The sequence below is a fragment of the Oncorhynchus tshawytscha genome, linkage group LG13 (assembly GCF_018296145.1).
Source record: "Oncorhynchus tshawytscha isolate Ot180627B linkage group LG13, Otsh_v2.0, whole genome shotgun sequence".
Classification (NCBI taxonomy): domain Eukaryota; kingdom Metazoa; phylum Chordata; class Actinopteri; order Salmoniformes; family Salmonidae; genus Oncorhynchus; species Oncorhynchus tshawytscha.
In genome coordinates, this window is record NC_056441.1 from 70,335,964 (window position 1) to 70,354,973 (window position 19,010).

Here is a 19,010-nt window from a genome sequence, read left to right on the forward strand (position 1 = left end):
GTTTGGGCAGACATGGATAGCATGACAGAACTCTGCAGTTGGTCTGTGCAGTAGATTGCAACTCCACCCCCTTCGGCAGTTCTATCTCAGTGGAAAATGTTATAGTTGGGGATGGAAATGTCTGAATTTTTGGTGGCCTTCCTAAGCCAGGATTCAGACACGGCTTGGTCATCAGGGTTGGCAGTGTGTTAAAGCAGTGATTTTTTTCGGGGAGGCTTCTAACATGCATGAAACCAAGGCAAATGTAAGGCGGACTTCAATTTGCATGATCAGAATAATGCAGAATTCCTTATAATATAAATAGGATATATGAAATAGTATGAGCAGTGTAATAAAATGTTATAATTTATTCAAGATTATAATGACCACTACTCAAATGGTAAAATATGATAACATCTTCCAGTTTAAATTCCTTGCTTTTTTATAGAGCACTCCTACTGCATATAATTAACTTTTGAATCAACATCTTGTATTTGTGTACCCATTCTGTTGATTGATGTATTTGTGGAGTCTTACAGTACATTCAAGAATTAAATGCATACAATCATCAATTCAATACCATTTAAATTAAAAACAACTAGTCTTACAATTGTATTTATTACCTTGATGTTAAACCTACAAATCCTCCTGCGGCTTGTAGCTTAGTGTATGATGCATTTTCATAAATATTTTTAAATTTAACTAGGCAAATCAGTTCAGAACAAATTCTTATTTACAATTACAGCCTAGGAACAGTGGGTTAACAGCGTTATTCAGGGGCAGAACAACAGATTTTTATCTTGTCAGCTCGGGGATTCTATCTAGCAACCTTTTGGTTACTACCCCAACGCTCTAACCACTAGGTTACCTGCCACCAAATATCCCTATGAAGGACATTTCATTCCAAAATTCACTTTTTTAGTTTTTTTAAATAAATGACCAGTTTCAAGATAGAGTTCAGTATATCAATAGGCTATCCGAAGTCAGTATACATTAATTGGTTAAAAGTGTATATAGCAAGGATCGAAAGGCTGATAAAAGGTTGAGAAGAATGAGTTCCTGAATTGTTGAGGTTCCCAGAAGTCACACTTTCCTTCTTCACCAGCAAAATGCAGCAGTTGTACTGTTCAACAGCATGTGAACAGATTTGGGTTTCTAGGCAAGGTGGGAAGGTTTTAGGACCCACAGGTCCAGACAGAGACCCCAGAGGTTGTGGCCTGTCTGTCTGAGCTATTCTACACAGAGATGGAACCCTCTCTGAAGTTGGTCTTCCCTATGAGAACATTGAGTAGTGTGGCTCTCCCCTCTCGGGTCTCCTTCTGTGCCTCTTTTATGATGTCATCCAGCTTTTCCTCGTCCTCGCGACCAATGAGGGTGCCCTTGCCTCCATAACCATCTGCAACTATGTGGTAATCTAGGGAAGGGGAGAACAGAGACAGCATGTTGGATGTGTAACATGACATCCAAAGACATGACATGGGCTAACAGAGACCTTGCATGTGTGAGTATAGGCACTAGAGATCCCCAGTATGGTGGCACTGGGGGTACAGTAGGCCAACATATAAAGACCTGTGAAGGCCAGGCCACAGGCAACGTTGCTGCCCAGGATGGGAACCTGCTCCCTGGAGATCTGGCTCCAACAGGCATCGTTCCCCACCAGAGCAATTACTGGCGTCTGGGAGAGAGAGGGACAAAGCAGATTAACTGGTCTGAATGCATGATTAGTTAGTTGATAAGTTGGTCTGAATGGTGAATTGGTTATTACTGTACCTTGTGTCTGGTAAAAGTGTCAAATTCTGCAACACTGTATCCCAGGGATCCATCGCCATAGATAATCCACACCTCAATGAGAACCTTAGTCAGCTAAACTCAGCCAAAAATGGTGTTTCACAACATGAACAAACCGAAAAACCTAAACCCCTATAAAACAGTGACGGATAAGGCCTGCTTGGTATTCTACTGTACCTCTGACTCAGGCTGACACAGCTTGGCTCCCAGAGCAAACCCTCCTCCAACACCCAGGGTTCCAAATGCTCCTGTTAGAATGACCAGGTAATCATCCATTAAGATATCAGGAATGTCACGTGTTCAAATTAAATAAACAAGTCCTATTTGTTTTATTGTACATGTTAATACCCCTCTTACTCAAGTGACCACAATCCTATAACACATTTCCAAAAATATTGTCTATTTGTATTTAACACTGTCCACTGAGGATCTTGACCTGGATCCAGCCAGCGGAGTGGGCCCCTTGGTCTCATGATGTATGCAGCACTGCCCACAAAGTCGCCCCCATCCGCCACTATGATGCTGTCATCAGCCATCAACTCATCCACACGGTGCAGGACACTCAGGGGGTTCAGGTGGCAGTCCATCTTCTCATCAGCCTTCCCCCTGCACAGAAAACACACAGAGCAAAACACACTTTCACAGGGAACTAATACAACCTGTACTGTTTGGAGCACTAGATGTACTGATTCATTTGCATGAAGGTTATTGGTTATGTATAAAAAGAAAAAACACAAAAAAAGAGTTGGCTTTCTGCCCAACTGGCTAAATAAATTGTGTACCGATTAGCCTTCTCTTTGGTGACTTCTCCTGCTTTGAGCCTCTGTGGCCAGTCCTCGGGACATTTGTGGCCCATGAGGCCTTTGGAGAGACGGAGTAGGAAGGAGCCTGCATCTCCTAAAAGACAAACAGAATTTTTTGTCTCCACAAGATCAAATAGCCAAACAGGAAGTGGCAGCGTTTTGTGAAAGCAAATAAGACTGATTAGACAATTCAGACAACAGTACCAACCCTGAATGGCCACATTGGGCTTCCAGAACATGTCAGAGTTCTTCAGAAGTTGAGTCTTATCTCTGTTGACAGCAATGATCTTGCTGCGCCTGTTCAGCACTCTGCCGTAGCTTAATCGGAAGTCACATACAGTTCCTGCAACACATACCACCATTGTGAGACAGCCTCAAAGACAACAGAAATTGATGAAATGATTGTGGGGGCTGTCTTGTTAGACTTCAGTGCAGCTATTGACATTATTGATCATAGTCTGCTGCTGGAAAAACGTATGCGTTATGGCTTTACACCCCCTGCTATAATGTGGATAAAGAGTTACTTGTCTAACAGAACACAGAGGGTGTTCTTTAATGGAAGCCTCTCAAATATAATTCAGTTAGAATCAGGAATAGGGGAGCTGTTTATGCCCCTTGCTTTTTTACTAACGACATGCCACTGACTGAGTAAAGCCAGAGTGTCTATGGATGACTCAACACTATACACGTCAGCTACAACAGCGACTGAAATGACAAACACTCAACAAAGAACTGCAGTTAGTTTCAGAGTGGGTGGGAAGGAATATGTTAGCCCTAAATATTTCTAAAACTAAAATCATTGTATTTGGAACAAAACACTCACTAAACCTCGACTAAATATTGTAATAAATAATGTGGAAATTGAGCAAGTTGAGATTTGATTTTATTAGGTTGACTAAACTGCTTGGAGTACACCTGGATTGCAAACTGTCATGGTCAAAACATATTGATGCAGTAGTAGCTAAGATGGGGAGAAGTCTGTCTACAATAAAGCGATGCTCTGCCTCCTTAACAACACTATCAACAAGGCAGGTCCTGCAGGCCCTAGTCTTGTCGCACCTGGACTACTGTTCAGTTGTGGGGTCAGGTGCCACAAAAAAGGACCTAGGAAAATTGCAATTGGCTTAGAACAGGGCAGCACTGCTGGCCCTTGGATGTACACAGAGAGCTAATATAATTAATATGCATGTCAATCTCTCCAGGCTGAAAGTGGAGGAGATTGACTTCATCACTACTTTTATTTATGAGGTATTGACATGTTGAATGCACTGAGCTGTCTGTCTAAACTACTGGCACACAGCTCGGACACCCAACGATACCCCACCAGAGGTCTCTTCACAGTCCCCAAGTCCAGAACAGACTATGGGAGGCACACAGTACTACATAGAGCTATGACTACATGGAACTCTATTCCACATCAAGTAACTGACGCAAGTAGGAATTTAAAAAACAACACTTTATGGAACAGCTAGGACTGTGAAGCAACAAACATTGGCACAGACACATGCATATACACGATACATACACACTATAAATACACATGGATTTAGTACTCTAGATATGTGGTAGTGGTGGAGTAGGGGCCTGAGGGAACACAGTGTGTTGTGAAATCTGTTAATGTATCATTTTTCAAATTGTATAAACTGCCTTAATTTTGCTGAACACCAGGAAGAGTAGCTGCTGCTTTGGTTGCAGCTAATGGGGATCCATAATAAATACAAACAACTGTATGGAGACAAGATTTACAGATGGCAGTTTGTGTCTCACCTGCTAACAGCACAAGGTCTGCGTCCATTAGGGCACATTTCCTGTTCTGTCTGATGTGCAAGGGACTGTTCCTACCCAGCATGCCACGGGACATTCCCCCCAGAAAGCAAGGGATACCCAGGGACTCCAGGGCTACCCTATAACAGGAAAAAATATATGGATTTGCATTGAATGGACCAGAAGTCTGATGATGTGTAATATAAATGTGGTTGTTGAAATACCTGATGTCGTCTGTAGGTGTTGGAGGTAGGGTTGCCTGGCTCCCCAGTAGGATAACAGGCTTCTTGGCTCTGCTCACCAGCTCTATACACTTTTGTACCTGATGTCAGATCACTAGAGGTTGAGCCACAAGGGTTACATAAAAAAACATGCATTCATGTCTATTGGAAATCTGTAACTGGCTAGTACGAACTGACGGCTTCTACCAAATTAAGCCTTTCTCACTGTTGTTAGAGAATGACTGAGGGTTAGAGTTAGTCTTGCCTGATCGTCTGTGGCCTGAGGGATGTGCACAGGGAGAGGTGAAACATCTCTGGTTTCCCAGGCCCCAGCAAACAAGTTCTTTAGGTGATTGTGGAGGTACCTTATGGAAAAACATATACAGTATCTGTTACTTTCACAAATCACTAGGGATGTGTGAAAGCATGGACCAGCACAATCCTGCTGGTCCTGCATGGACCAGCACAATCCTGCTCACTTACCAAGTGACAACTTTCCCCATTAGTCCCTTGGGAGGGTTTTTCACTCCGAATTCTTTGGACACCAGGTGGAATGGGTAGAGTGTGTCGATGGGGAACTCTATGAACACAGGTCCTGGAGTTCCAGACTGGGCGATGGCCAGGGCCTTCCTCATCGTGGGGACGATCTCCCTCACACTCCTCACCGAGGCGCAGAACTTACACAGCGGCTTGAACAGGGACATCTGGTCAATGTCCTGCAGCGCTCCTCTACCCTGCACAACAACAGTTCACAAAAAGGTCAAACTTCCACAATGGATAGGGAGAATCAATATGTATTGAGCTCACCCACAGTCACACAACTCTACAGTGCAGGATTATGGTCATTGTTGAGTCTAACTTGCTATTGCAGCGCAGCCTTAGTGTTAACGTTAGGACTAGGGTACCCCCATGCTGCTACACCAGTAAAAGGCCTGACTTTCACCTGAAGTAGTGTTGCAGCAGCTCCCCCTATGAGAAGCAGTGGAGACTCGGCCATCTGAGCATTCTTCACTGCTGTGACTGTGTTAGTCAGGCCTGGGCCAGCAGTCACTGCAGCTACACCTACAGTGCCTGTTGGAGGGAGAATCAATGACAGTGTCAATGCTACAGTATGAACACGAGTAGACGACAGTGTCCTAAGCAAATTAAACCAGTTCCGAACGGTTCAGGTGGACATGGACAACTGTAATGCAAGGTATTTGTGATATTATAGTAGGTAATGTACCGTACTACTTTACCTGAGAGCCTAGCTACAGCATCAGCTGCAAAGACAGCAGTAGCCTCATGCCTGGTGTCCACGATGCGGATGCCCAGCTTCTCGCAGGCCACCAAGATGGGCGAGATGTGCCCCCCCACCAGGGTGAAGAGAAACTTAACCCCATGGGCACGCAGAACCTCTGCCACACTCTCCCCACCATGGCGAGGGCTCTGAGTCTCAGTCTAGGGGAAGAATTAGAGGACTCAGGTAAAGGACTGAACAGGCAGATCTCAAATCAGGGTCAAGGACAGGGTATAATTTCATTTAAATAACTGAAAAGTTCTGTCAGAAACTAGAAAAGGCCTATTGGTTATCTATATATCACTATCTTGTATTTAGAAATGAACTGCATATTGTCCTTGTAGACCTAATGCTCCTTATGTAGCCTATTGTATAACTTCTGAAGAACCTGCACTGTGTGGTCATGGCCTTTGTGTTAGATAGCCACAAGGCAGTTCAAAGTTCTCTCACATACAGTAGGGTTACCTTTCACCTACTAGATGAGTAACTGAGTCTTATGTTGGTTCACTTAGGCTAGGTGAAGAAGCAAGAGAGTATAATAACACTGTAGTGGGTATGAACAAGGTGTTTTGCTTCTGAGAATACCAGGCTGCATGTGAGTTTCACAGTTGAGACAGCAAGTGAGCAGGCCGACACCAAATTAGAATGAAACATTGTTTACACAGAAGTGACTTACCTTATGAAGAAACAACTGATACAGTAAACCAAGTTTATACGCTACAAATACTAGTCCTCCGAAGGTAAAACCAACAGAGCACCCCAGCGCGATGGCAATCTCCATTTCCAAGCGAAATGTGTCAAAATACTGAAGCGAGTCCTAAAATAAAGCAGTATCCGTTTTGTGGATCGAATAGCTCTCCAGTTTAGGCTGTTGTTCATCCAATGCACAACCTAGTAGCAGTACAATTTATAAACATGCATTTCACATGCACAATTTACTAGGCTACTGTGCAAGAAACGCGTGGAAAACCAGACTCCACCCGTTCGTGCAATGAAGCTAACCATCGAATTTCAAATTGAAATGACCGATGATCGCTATTGCTCAACGTTGTAACAAAGTTCCGCAAATGTCGCAAAATGACAGTCAATAACTCAATGGTCCGCAACTACCGGAATCGTGAATAAGAACAGCGAGAAAGACGCGAAGCGAGAGGGATAACTGGGCCCGAAATCTGTCCTCTCCAGCAGGTGGCGTTTTCTATTATTTTTCGCTCACCAAGAGAGTTTTTGAATGTAGGTCAATGAGTGATGAATTTCGTTGTCAAAAAATTGAATGGCTTATTTGATCGAATATAAGTTCCGTAATGATATGGTTGTTAATAGTGTACTGATATAAGTAGGACACGTGACATCCCAGCAACTTTGAGAAAAAACACTTTATATCGGAGTTGTGCCAGGTCATAACTAGTTACCACAGCCACAAAGTCATAAAGCACGCCCATTTCTACAATGTATCTTCTTAAAATGTGATTTTGACCTATCCCTAATCTTACATTTTTACGATATAACCATTTTGACTACAACACAGATTAAACAAGTAAGAAAAATGAAATAGTAACACAATAAAATAACAACAAGACTATAAAGGAGTACCATACTGAGTCAATGTGCAGGGGCATGAGGTAGTTGATAATATGTGCATGTAAACGCAGCAAAAAAAGAAACGTCCTCTCACTGTCAACTGCATTTATTTTCATCAAACTTAACATGTGTACATTTTTGTATGAACAGATTCAAGAAGAGACATAAACTGAACCAGTTCCACAGACATGTGACTAACATAAATTGAATAATGTGTCCCTGAACAAAGGGGGGTAAAAATCAAAAGTAACAGTATCTGGTGTGGCCACCAGCTGCATTAGGTACTGAAGTGCATCTCCTCCTCGTGGACTGCACCAGATTTGCCAGTTCTTGCTGTGAGATGTTACCCCACTCTTCCACCAAGGCACCTGCAAGTTCCCAGACATTTCTAGGGGGAATGGCCCTAGCCCTCACCCTCCGATCCATTTATCCCAGACGTGCTCAATGGGATTCAGATTCGGGCTCTTCGCTGGCCATGGAAGAACACTGACATTCCTGTCTTGCAGGAAATCACGCACAGAACGAGCAGTATGGCTGGTGGCATTGTCATGCTGGAGGGTCATGTCAGGATGAGCCTGCAGGAAGGGTACCACATGAGGGAGGAGGATGTCTTCCCTGTAACGCACATCGTTGAGATTGCCTGCAATGACAACAAGCTCAGTCCGATGATGCTGTAACACACCACCCGACCATGATGGACCCTCCAAACCTCCAAATCGATCGCGCTCTAGAGTACAGGCCTCGGTGTAACGTTCATTCCTTTCGACGATAAACGCGAATCCGACCATCACCCCTGGTGAGACAAAACCGTGACTCGTCAGTGAAGAGCACTTTTTGCCAATCCTGTCTGGTCTAGCGATGGTGGGTTTGTGCCCATGGGCGACGTTGTTGCCGGTGATGTCTGGTGAGGACCTGCCTTACAACAGTCCTACAAGCCCTCAGTCCAGCCTCTCTCAGCCTATTGCGGACAGTCAGCACTGATGGAGGGATTGTGTGTTCCTGGTGTAACTCGGGCAGTTGTTGTTACCATCCTGTACCTGTCCCGCAGGTGTGATGTTCGGATGTACTGATCCTGTGCAGATGTTGTTACACATGGTCTGGCACTGCGAGGACGATCAGCTGTCCGTCCTGTCTCCCTGTAGTGCTGTGTTAGGCATCTCACAGTACGGACATTGCAATTTATTTCCCTGGCCACATCTGCAGTCCTCATGCCTCCTTGCAGCATGCCTAAGGCACATTCACGCAGATGAGCAGGGACCCTGGGCATCCTTCTTTTGGTGTTTTTCAGAGTCAGTAGAAAGGCCTCTTTAGTGTCCTATGTTTTTATAATTGTGACCTTAATTGCCTACCGTCTGTAAGCTGTTAGTGTCTTAATGACCGTTCCACGGGTGCATGTTCATTAATTGTTTAGGGTTCATTGAACAAGCATGGGAAACCGTTTTTAAACTCTTTACAATCTGTGAAGTTATTTGGATTTTTACGAATTATCTTTGAAACACAGGGTCCTGAAATAGGGACGTTTCTTTTTTTGTTGAGTTTAGGTTGGGGTAAAAGTGACTAGGCAATCAGGATAGATAATAAACAGAGGTCAATATAATGGATAATCTGTGATAAGAAATATTTAATTCAATGATATCCACAAAAAAAGCCCCCCATGCCAGATTGTTATTCTCCTTCTGTAAACTACATTTTTATCTGTAATAATCTTATAAGAAATATCATGATTAATAACATGCATTAATAACTAGAGCTTTACCATTCAAGATGAGCATAAGATGCGCTACAAACTATATTGTGTTCATGTAAATATAATAAACACCTTTTTAGTCAACCTAACAGCTAAATGATGTGTAACAGTACCCAAGACACAAATATTTGTAAATTCAAGTGGTTTGTTTATTTATCTATATTTCAATTTAGATGGACAATAACACTGCCTATCCGGACAGCTAGTGAGGCACTGAAACTGGAATGTTTCACACACCTGCATTTAACCTTGAGGACCTTTGAACTTTGTTGTCCTTTATCTCTTCCATCTCACCTTTCTTCGTTGTAATAGTCTGCATTCTGCCACTAAATGTCTTGTTTTTCAATGTATGTAACTTTACATACTTATGACTGTGTTCTAGGCTACATATAAATACATGTCTATTATCACATTCAGTGGTAGACCCATCCCATAACACAGAAACAACATTACATACATACAGCGTGTTACGGTAATCATAGCTTTGAATTTTACCATGTTATTACTATATTATAATAACTTGCTGTGTCATTGTTTTATTTAAAATATTGATAATTTCAAAGCAGAACACAAAATGGATGTTTGTATACATCAATTGTTTTTCCATGATCAGGATTTTCAACAAAAACAAATTTATCATCATCTTTATGTTTCTCGAACACGATGATCTAAAAGAATGAAAACAAAGAAAACATAGATCCATTTAACAAACTATTCTAGCCTGTATCAGTGTCTTGATTTGAGGATAAACTGTACAAATAAAGGCTGATAAGCAAATTATAAGAATACATGACACTGTAAACATGAGAACTTCTGAAGACACCTCAGAAGACTGGAATGCTATATCTCTTAGAATTTAAAGGAGATTTTTTCAGTTGTACCTGATTATTTCCACTTTTAATCCAAGGTCCAGGGAGGTAAAGGGTTTGCTGGGGAACGACAGACCTGTGGCGTCCAAGATTCTGCCCGTTGATAAAGACCACTCCTTTACTCCAACCCTGTTGCTGGAAACACTGTAATCAGTGACTTGACACTGAGAGTTAAGAGTTTCTCTAAGAACGTATTTTATCACTACTGTATGTGTGTCTGATGAGGGATGGGCCTACTACAGTATACAGTACACCAATAAACCAGAGATAGGTCTACTAAACTATACGAATAAGCCAGCAGGGATACAATATGGACAGGTGGTGCTCTCTCTCATAACCACAAAGCCTGTTGGGCTACTTTACACACAGGCAGTCTGATCAAATTAAATTAAATCAAATTTTATTGGTCACATACACATGGTTAGCAGATGTTAATGCGAGTGCAGAAAAATGCTTGTGTTTCTGGGATGAAGGTGTCTCTGGGATGGCCGTCCACATACAGCCTGCCCTGGAAGAACCCAGGGAAGGACGGTTTCTGGTGGACAGCGTTCCACTGGCTTGTTGCACTCAATCTGAAACATGGGAGGAGATTCTCCATTTAAATAAGGTGGGGCAGAGCTACAATATGAGTCATCTCAACTTTAAAGGTCCAATGCAGCCATTTTCATCTCAATATCAAATCATTTCTGGGTAACAATTAAGTACCTTACTATGATTATTTTCAATAAAAAAGTAACAAAAATGGTTTCTTAGCAAAGGGCTATTTCTCAAACAACAATTTTGTTAGGACTGTCTGGGAGTGGTCTGAGTGAGGAGGGGAAAACTGAAAATTAGCTGTTATTGGCAGAGGTTAGGAACTCTTTCTTATTGGTCTGTTAACTCATTTATCATATGGTGATATCACCATATAAGGCCAAAACTCCATTCCACCAAAACAGGCTGAAATTTCAGGAGGTATTTTCAGACAGCTCGTACACTAAAAGGGCATTATGTTCATTTTCACAATTTCGCAGTATTATTCCAACCTCAGTGTGGAAATATATATAAAACATAGGAATATCACGTTTATGAATGCACTGCGCCTTTAAGACAACCTGATATGCCAGTTAAATTTGCATTGATAACAGATGACAAACTGTAAGAGCCAGAATGGAAGTTGTTGTATAAATGAAATGATCAGGACAAACCTCTTTAGGAAGTTTGGCTTCAGATCCAAACAGTAGATTGTAAAGCCCTTTAGAGGCACGTGGTTCAATACAATGTCTCCCACCAGACCAAGAACAGGGTGATATGTGACTAAAGATTAAGAGCTGAATGGGCGAGTATCAATACAATACAATTATTCCAAGACCTCATGGATACTGTCACTATTTGTTGACCATTCAGGTCTATCCACTTTAACGACTATAAACTGATGTCACAGCAATAAAGGATTACACACAAAGGTCTACAGTACCTTCAATGTATGCTTTCTGCCATGGAATTCTGATTGTTAAAGTGGTAGCAACTAAGAATAGAATAACTTTTCACTGATCATCCAGGGCTTTCCCATAATTCACTCTTCCACAGTTCTCCATAAGTAAACTCAATGTTCTCTCTCCCTTCAATGAAAAATACATAAAACATGTTGAAACCACTAATTGAAGCACTGCAGTCAACAATGCATAGGACACAGAGGCAATAGAAGAAACATGGCTTTCAGTCGGAGAGTAATTGATCATTGTAACGGTAGATTTCCTCTTCGTCTGAAGAGGAGTAAGGATCGGACCAAGATGCAGCGTGGTAAGTGTTCATGATGATTACTTTAATACATAAACTGAACACTATAAAATACAAAACAATAAATGTGAACATGACCGAACCAGTACCGCGTGGCGACAAACACTCACACGGAAACAAACACCCACAAACCAACAGTGAAACCCAGGCTACCTAAGTATGATTCTCAATCAGAGACAACTAACGACACCTGCCTCTGATTGAGAACCATACTAGGCTGAACACAAAAACCAACATAGAAAGACAAACATAGACTGCCCACCCCAACTCACGCCCTGACCAAACTAAAACAAATAATAAAATAACAGAACTATGGTCAGAACGTGACAATCATGTCCAATCTTCCGCTGTGCTATAGGTTAAGCAGCATGTACTTGTTTTCCATTAACAGGCGGGAGAAAAGTTAGTGATTGTGATTCCTCTCTGTCAGAACAACATTTGTCTGAAAACATTCTGTTGGAATAATCCTAGCACCTTAGTGACAAACGCATTTATCACCATCACCAGAAGCTTTCACCTCTAACATGGTGTTGAATATTAACTAGCCAGTTTTGAAATCAGCTCAGCAGCACACCTATAGCCTGAATCTAAACACAAAGTATCACTATAACTTTCACATCAGGAAGTGTAATCTCCACGATCTTATAGTCCAAAACTCCAACAAAGTGTCTGTCTACAAACACCTAGAAGACAACTTTATTAGTACAAATTATGTATTGTCATACAGTGTGGACCTTTCACTGTAGTAAATTCATGCCATGTCGCTGTGTCTGTCTGTAGTCACCAGGGCTCAGTCTCTAAAATGTGTCTTGGAGTTCAGAAGGCCTCTGCTGCTGATGGTGGTCTCATATTGAGTGTAGCCATAGGACTGACCATTGTTATTGTTCTCCATGTTGACAGGCCCCTCTGACTTCAAGGGCTTGATGATGAAACAATGTCAATGTGGTGCATTCAATTAAATATCAACATCAACCCTTGAGTATTGCCAACTTGCCAAGCAGGCCAGGTCACAACAGACAGTATGCTACTTGACCCCTAGTTCACCTTGTCAGTAAAATGCAGGCTCTCCCACAGTGACAGATGCTTCTGAATGATGACAGGCTCATACACTCTCCTGGCCTGGAGAGAGGGAGCCTCAGGAAGCTTCTCATCTGAGACACACAGATACACTCCAAGCTAGACAATTTCACAAATGAAATATGGTGCCTGTTATTTTCCAAAACGCAAATAGTATTGTATGAGAATGTTTGAAAGAGAAAGCTTACTGTGAAACTGGCTGAATAAATTCCTCAAGAGCTGATACTTGGTGGTGTAATCTCCAGCCTCGGATAACGGAGCATCATAATCTAGAAAAAAAAAAGATTCAGATTCAGATGACAACATTTTTCTTGGCAAGGAAATGTACATTTGGGAAATGTCAGTTCAAGGGATACATGAAACTGGTTGAATAGCTTTCAACTTGAGGTTTGTAGGTGCCGAGGTTCCCCACAGCTCCATTCATGAAGCCAAAGCTGGTTCCACCATGGAACATATAGAGGTTGATGGATACACGTGGCTCCAATATCTGTGACACCAAAGCCAACATGTCTACCAGAGGAGACATCTCCCGCATATTCAAATGTCTACCAGAGGAGAATCAATGCTAGATGGTCGCCACATACAGTACTTAGCGTGATGGATGGATGGTCCACTGTGGCTCAGTTGGTAGAGCATGGCACTTGCAATACCAGGATTGTGGGTTCAATTCCCACGGGGAAACAGTACATGTGAAAATGTGTGCACTCACTACTATTTTATTTAACTAGGCAAGTCAGTTAATAACAAATTCTTATTTACAACAACAGCCCAGGAACAGTGAGTTAACTGCCTTGTTCAGGGGAGGAGCGACAGATTTTTACCTTGTCAGCTCAAGGATTTGATCTAGCAATCTTTCAGTTACTGGCCCAATGCTTTAACTACTAGCCTACCTGCCACCCCAGTCGCTCTGGACGAGAGTGTCTGCTAAATGTCTAAAATGTAAATAATAGATTCACTTTAAGCGTTGATATAACTAGGGGTTATATGACATGATTTTCATCTCGTTTGTAATGTATTGATTTGGAGGGAAACATATCCTCTGCTGGAAACGCATGGTGAGATTCACTCCAGACATCGAACCACCCAAACCAGTACTCCATTACATGCAGAGGTTTCTGGGGCTACAGTAAGGGCAAAGTCACACTTAGTCTTTGGACCACTATGTTTTCACAGATGCAAGACAAAATAGAAGAAAACACAGACTCATTGGCACTATACTTGCATGTACGCTAAATTTTGTATGGTTGCCGTTGGCCAGTCTTTGAAGGTTTACCGTCTTGTGAACTTAAGAGAGGAAGGGTCAAGAAAAAAAACGTAGCCCCTCCCGGTTGTCTGATATCAGTAGGAGTTCATTGATCCCTCTGGATGATAGAGCTGGCCAAAGGAAATACAGTTTCACTACACATTTAGAGGTCACTGCAAAAGTCTATACTGGGCATATAATATAATGCAGATAGTGAGAAACAGTACAGTGTCACATTACCTCCTTCATAAAAGGCATGTTTTTCAGCGGCAGGGACTGGGAGACTAGTCAGGATTGAGGGAAAGATGAACAGACCAAAGTACAGAGATATCTTTGATGAAAACCTGCTCCAGAGCGCCCAGGCGAAGGTTCACCTTACAACAGGACAACAACCCCAAGCACACAGCCAAGACAACGCAGGAGTGGCTTCGGGACAAGTCTCTGAATGTCCTTGATTGGCCCAGCCAGAGCCCGGACTTGAACCCGATCAAACATCTCTGGAGAGACCTGAAAATAGCTGTGCAGTGACGCTCCCCATGCAACCTGACAGAGCTTGAAAGGATCTGCAGAAAATAATGGGAGACCCTCTTTGGAGGGATGAAAGAAAGAGTGATAAAAAAGTAAAAGCTGCAATTGCTGCACTGCTATCACAAATGTTCCAACTCTAGGGACATAGACCAAGAAAATCACTTTGAGACATCATCACCCCAAGTGAGCCTGACCAAAACACTGGCTCATGGACTATATTTGAGTAATATAAATATCTTGGAACTATAATTTACTCAAACCTCTTCTGGACTGCAAACATAAAACAGATATACAAAAAGGGCAACAAGGACTGTATTTCCTGAGGAGATTAAATACATATCTGGTCAATAAAAGAATAACAACCATATTCTATACATCCTTTGATCTGAGTGTTCTCACTTTCTGTTTCCAAACCTGGTACAATCAGCTATCCATGCAAATAAAAACCAACTGTATAAAATAGTACCGCTGTCAAGCAACATCAATGGAGTTAATCTCAAGGACATGGAAGCGCTGTTCTTGGAGAGTAGTAAGGGCAGGAGCGAGAATTGCCACCGACCTGACACCCACTCAACCAGGAGAACCAGCTACTACTATCAGGCCGCCGATACTGAGTCCATCGTTACAAAACAGCCAGAGCCCAGAAACCATTAATTCCCACCAGCATAAATCAATTGAATAAATAACTGCTCAACCCCTCCATCTCCACCCGTCCTAAAATGTCCGAACTGAATTACGGACTGTATCCACATGTGTTGTCTGTTGTAGTTATTGCTGGGATTTATGTATTTATGCACCTATTGGTGTTCCTGTGCGGTTGTTTGTTGAGATGCATGACACATTTCCCGAAAGGGGCACACAATAAAACAAGTTTTAAATTATAGACCGTATAACATAGTACAATATAAAGGTTGAAGCTGACAAACGACGTCAGAAATAATAGCGTCATTTATCGGATAGTTGGGCTGGGCAAGACCGTGGTGGCTACAGTCCAGCGTGTGTTATGCGTGTGTGTGAGGGAGAGTCAGATAATTACACATGTAAAAATCTATGTTTCCCCCCCATTACAATCTGTAAACAGTAGGTTGGAGCGCCATGTGGTAATCCCTTTTTTTCGCAAATCCGCCTGATCTGTCTTTTTTACTGATTTAGGTTGTAAGGACAAAACATTAGTGTTGCCTCCCAGTCGGTTGCCTACAATATACAACTATCCGTTTCATAATGTATATTGAAAGCGAGCAATATCCTACGTCTATCACCCTCAGCGTACAAAGTAAAGACTATAGCATAATGAACATCGAATTATGATAGCCTAATGAGAAACAGTGTGGGCTTTGTCAGAATTAACAATCAGACTTTCCACTTGCATTAGGATTGGACATTTGTATAATTCCGGTGAATATTGATATTTTAATTCAATGTGTTCTATAGCGCTCACCTGTATTTTCCCCTAGAGTGAATTGCCTGTACTACAGTATTATTAGCCTATTCAGAAGTCTGTTCTTCCGGTGATGTGTTGTCTAACGCCGGGTCTTTGAAGGTGTGGGCTGTCAAAGCCGTTGTTACGACGTTGGATCGTTATTCGTATTTTTTTTGTAAAAATACATCCATGGTCGCCAGGCTGTCTCTCATACGACGGTATGCCATTCTCGGTTTTATTATCGTCGGATATATTATCTTTCAATTCACACGGTAAGACCTTATGGGCGGGTCTCGAATGTTTGCAAAGTTTTGTCCTGTTGTTGTTTTTTCTAATTTTGTCATGGACCTGCAAATGAATCAATATGCAACCAGTATCCCAAACTGGTTATTTAAGTAAAATATATTATAGGCATTGCTATTAAAGACAATTCATAATGAGAACATTTGATCAGATTGTTATTATTATTACACAGAAGAAGTAGGCCTATACCAAAGGTGAAAAAAATAATATGCTATCAATAGTCTAATTAATTCAAAGCCATTCCATATCCTTCATTTAACCTATCATGAACTTTCACCTGACCCACCTGCCCCGGACCTTAACCTTGTGTAGACACTTCGCTTTTATTTAATCGATTCTTATGGCACAGTGCAGTACTCATTCCACAGCATCGACAGTGTGAGCAATTGACTATGTAAATCTCCTGAATATTCAAATATAGATTTGCATTCTGGTCAAACAAGAAGAGTAGCATGTTTGTAGCGTATTTCATTATTCTTCACTGTGCTGAAAGCTTTGTTGATTTAACTAAAACTGTTGGGTATGTCTTGTATGCTTGTGACAAGTGTTATAAATACTTAGCTACTCACCTTAGATGCCATTGTCAAGTTCCAATGATTCCTATCTAGTCTAACTTTCTGGATTGACCAGCAGTTTGTCTTTCTCTTCCAGACAACACCCAGATGTGGGGAGAATGAGCCAGAAAGAGGGACTGAGGGCCAACTCCTCTCAGTTCACTCTGGAGGGAGAGCCCTTTCGCATCTTGGGGGGCTCTATCCACTATTTCCGCGTCCCCAGAGCCTACTGGGAGGACCGCCTGCTGAAGATGAGGGCGTGTGGGGTCAACACTCTCACCACGTAGGGACACACGTAGAACACCTTATGTCCTCTTATACCACCACTCACTGCTTCTCTATGGAGAGATACTGATAATGACAGCTTTACCTTTCAGATATGTGCCATGGAACCTGCATGAGCCAGAGAGAGGGGTTTTCAACTTCCAGGACCAATTGGATTTAAAGTAAGCAAGACTTTCACTTTTTATATGATTTTGTGATGAAATTGTTTGATAGAGCTGTTGAGATTTTTCTCTGTGCTTTTCTCTTGTGTCTCTCAGGGCATACATCAGCCTAGCAGCAGAGTTGGGGCTCTGGGTGATTCTGCGGCCAGGACCCTACATCTGTGCTGAGTGGGACTTAGGAGGGCTGCCTAGGTTAGATGTTCCCATGTTTTAACATTTTAGGTTGGTTGGTTTAAGCTCCCTGAATGTATAGGTCCCCCTATATGACGTCTCATCCAGTTTTCCTCATTAATTATTGTGATGCTCATTTCCAGTGTGGTGCTATTTCCCTCAGGTCTCTGGACAGACAGTCCCACATTCCCTATTAGTAATGTGGCTAAATAGAATCATAGATCTAAGAGTAAAACCAGATATTGCTCACACACACACACACACACACACACACACACACACACACACACACACACACACACACACACACACACACACACACACACACACACACAGAATGAAAACAGTTATTTGCTGAGCTTTTCCCCCTGAATGAGTCATTTGACTGACTCTGATCATCATCTAAATGGATTGAGGAAGGGTAATTGGTCCAGAAATATCTCATTATGTACTACTAGGTTAACCAGGTTATAGCTATTTGGAAATCTATTAAACTCACACTGCGTTATGAAGCAATCAATGCACTCATTATGCATTACTGCCATCAGTGCAACCAGTATTGAAATGTAACTGCATACATTGTTGATAACATTAGAGTTTTTATGTATTGCTTTCTTCCTAGTTGGTTGTTGCGTGATCCAGACATGAAGTTGAGAACAACCTACCCAGGTTTCACAGAAGCTGTTGACTCTTTCTTTGATCAACTCATTCCAAGAGTTGCACCGTATCAGGTTAATCTTTTCTCACTTTCTCACTACTCTTCTATTAAGTGCACTTGGGTTTCCAGTTTTCCGTTTCAATTGTGTGTCACAACGATGTCACCGCATAGATATGGTCGTTGATATGGGCTATCACAAAACTAAAATATTCTTAAAATGTGAAGCTTGATGTTTTATCAATCCAAAAGGCTTTGAAAATATATTCTTGTGACTTATTCTGGAATCAATTGAAAGCTCGCTCTTATTTGATTTATTATTTCAAACTCAGTACTCCAAGGGGGGCCCAATTATAGCAGTTCAAGTGGAGAACAAGTATGGCTCTTATGCAAAAGACGTAGAATATATGCCATACATAAAGGAGGTAAGACAATGCAGTGCATCTATTTTATTACACACACATAAATACACACCGTGCATCACTTTATCTTGACTTCACTACAACTACTTGCATTTTCAATAGTAGAATATTAACTTGGGCATATAAGCATGATTGAGATGAGATCCTTGTTCTAGGCATTATTATCCAGAGGGATCGAGGAGCTGCTCCTGACCTCAGACAACCAGGATGGGCGGAACCTCGGGGGTGTGAATGGAGGTATTGTACTGACTGGACATACAGACAGCTGCACAATAGTAGAGCCTCTGGCCCATCTGACTGCAGTCTCTGCCTGAACTGTAGTTGGTATTCTCCCATAACACAAGAGCTCTGTCTGTGCCAAGGACCGGTGTGTGTGTGTTA

At 42.0% G+C, this 19,010-nt stretch overlaps 2 protein-coding genes across 12 annotated transcripts in view; one reads left to right on the forward strand and one right to left on the reverse strand.

Annotated features, from left to right (window-relative positions):
* Positions 1–322: 322 nt before the first annotated feature.
* On the reverse strand, positions 323–16,684 carry LOC112265620 (2-hydroxyacyl-CoA lyase 2). 8 transcript variants are annotated; one of them, XM_042296287.1, is made up of 18 exons: positions 16,668–16,684; positions 13,076–13,156; positions 12,855–12,961; positions 10,447–10,603; positions 10,044–10,166; positions 5,794–5,995; positions 5,499–5,626; positions 5,039–5,289; positions 4,821–4,920; positions 4,559–4,656; positions 4,338–4,474; positions 2,779–2,913; positions 2,550–2,664; positions 2,204–2,373; positions 1,945–2,015; positions 1,750–1,842; positions 1,549–1,654; positions 323–1,393 (listed from the first exon to the last, which is right to left on the reverse strand). In XM_042296287.1, the coding sequence occupies exons 7-18, from the start codon at positions 5,550–5,552 to the stop codon at positions 1,215–1,217; spliced, it is 1,509 nt and encodes a 502-aa protein (XP_042152221.1). In that variant the 5' UTR covers positions 5,553–5,626; positions 5,794–5,995; positions 10,044–10,166; positions 10,447–10,603; positions 12,855–12,961; positions 13,076–13,156; positions 16,668–16,684; the 3' UTR covers positions 323–1,214. The 8 variants fall into 8 exon arrangements, with proteins under 8 accessions (XP_042152221.1, XP_042152220.1, XP_042152219.1 ...); XM_042296286.1 differs by lacking the exon at positions 16,668–16,684 and adding an exon at positions 16,097–16,227 and having other exon boundaries at positions 10,044–10,160; XM_042296285.1 differs by lacking the exon at positions 16,668–16,684 and adding an exon at positions 16,097–16,227.
* Positions 16,180–19,010, forward strand: part of LOC112265619 (beta-galactosidase-1-like protein 2) — a 28,864-nt gene continuing 26,033 nt past the window's right edge. For 3 of the 4 annotated variants that reach the window (XM_024443124.2, XM_024443126.2, XM_024443129.2), the window contains exons 1-7: positions 16,219–16,350; positions 17,033–17,218; positions 17,313–17,381; positions 17,478–17,573; positions 18,175–18,283; positions 18,540–18,632; positions 18,785–18,866. In XM_024443124.2, coding sequence (XP_024298892.1) covers positions 16,268–16,350; positions 17,033–17,218; positions 17,313–17,381; positions 17,478–17,573; positions 18,175–18,283; positions 18,540–18,632; positions 18,785–18,866 — 718 coding nt within the window. In that variant the 5' untranslated portion in view covers positions 16,219–16,267. Of the gene's footprint in view, positions 16,351–17,032; positions 17,219–17,312; positions 17,382–17,477; positions 17,574–18,174; positions 18,284–18,539; positions 18,633–18,784; positions 18,867–19,010 lie in introns of all 4 variants that reach the window. The other variant, XM_024443125.2, reaches the window with a different exon arrangement.

Excerpts from the sequence above, each read along its gene's own strand:
- LOC112265620 (XM_024443130.2), bottom strand. The coding sequence starts at position 6,615 with ATGGAGATTGCCATCGCGCTGGGGTGCTCTGTTGGTTTTACCTTCGGA. Across the intron at positions 2,016-2,203 it reads ACTCCGCTGGCTGGATCCAG|GAGCATTTGGAACCCTGGGT; the intron begins GTCAAGATCCTC and ends TCATTCTAACAG. Across the intron at positions 1,655-1,749 it reads ACACTTTTACCAGACACAAG|ACGCCAGTAATTGCTCTGGT; the intron begins GTACAGTAATAA and ends TCTCTCTCCCAG.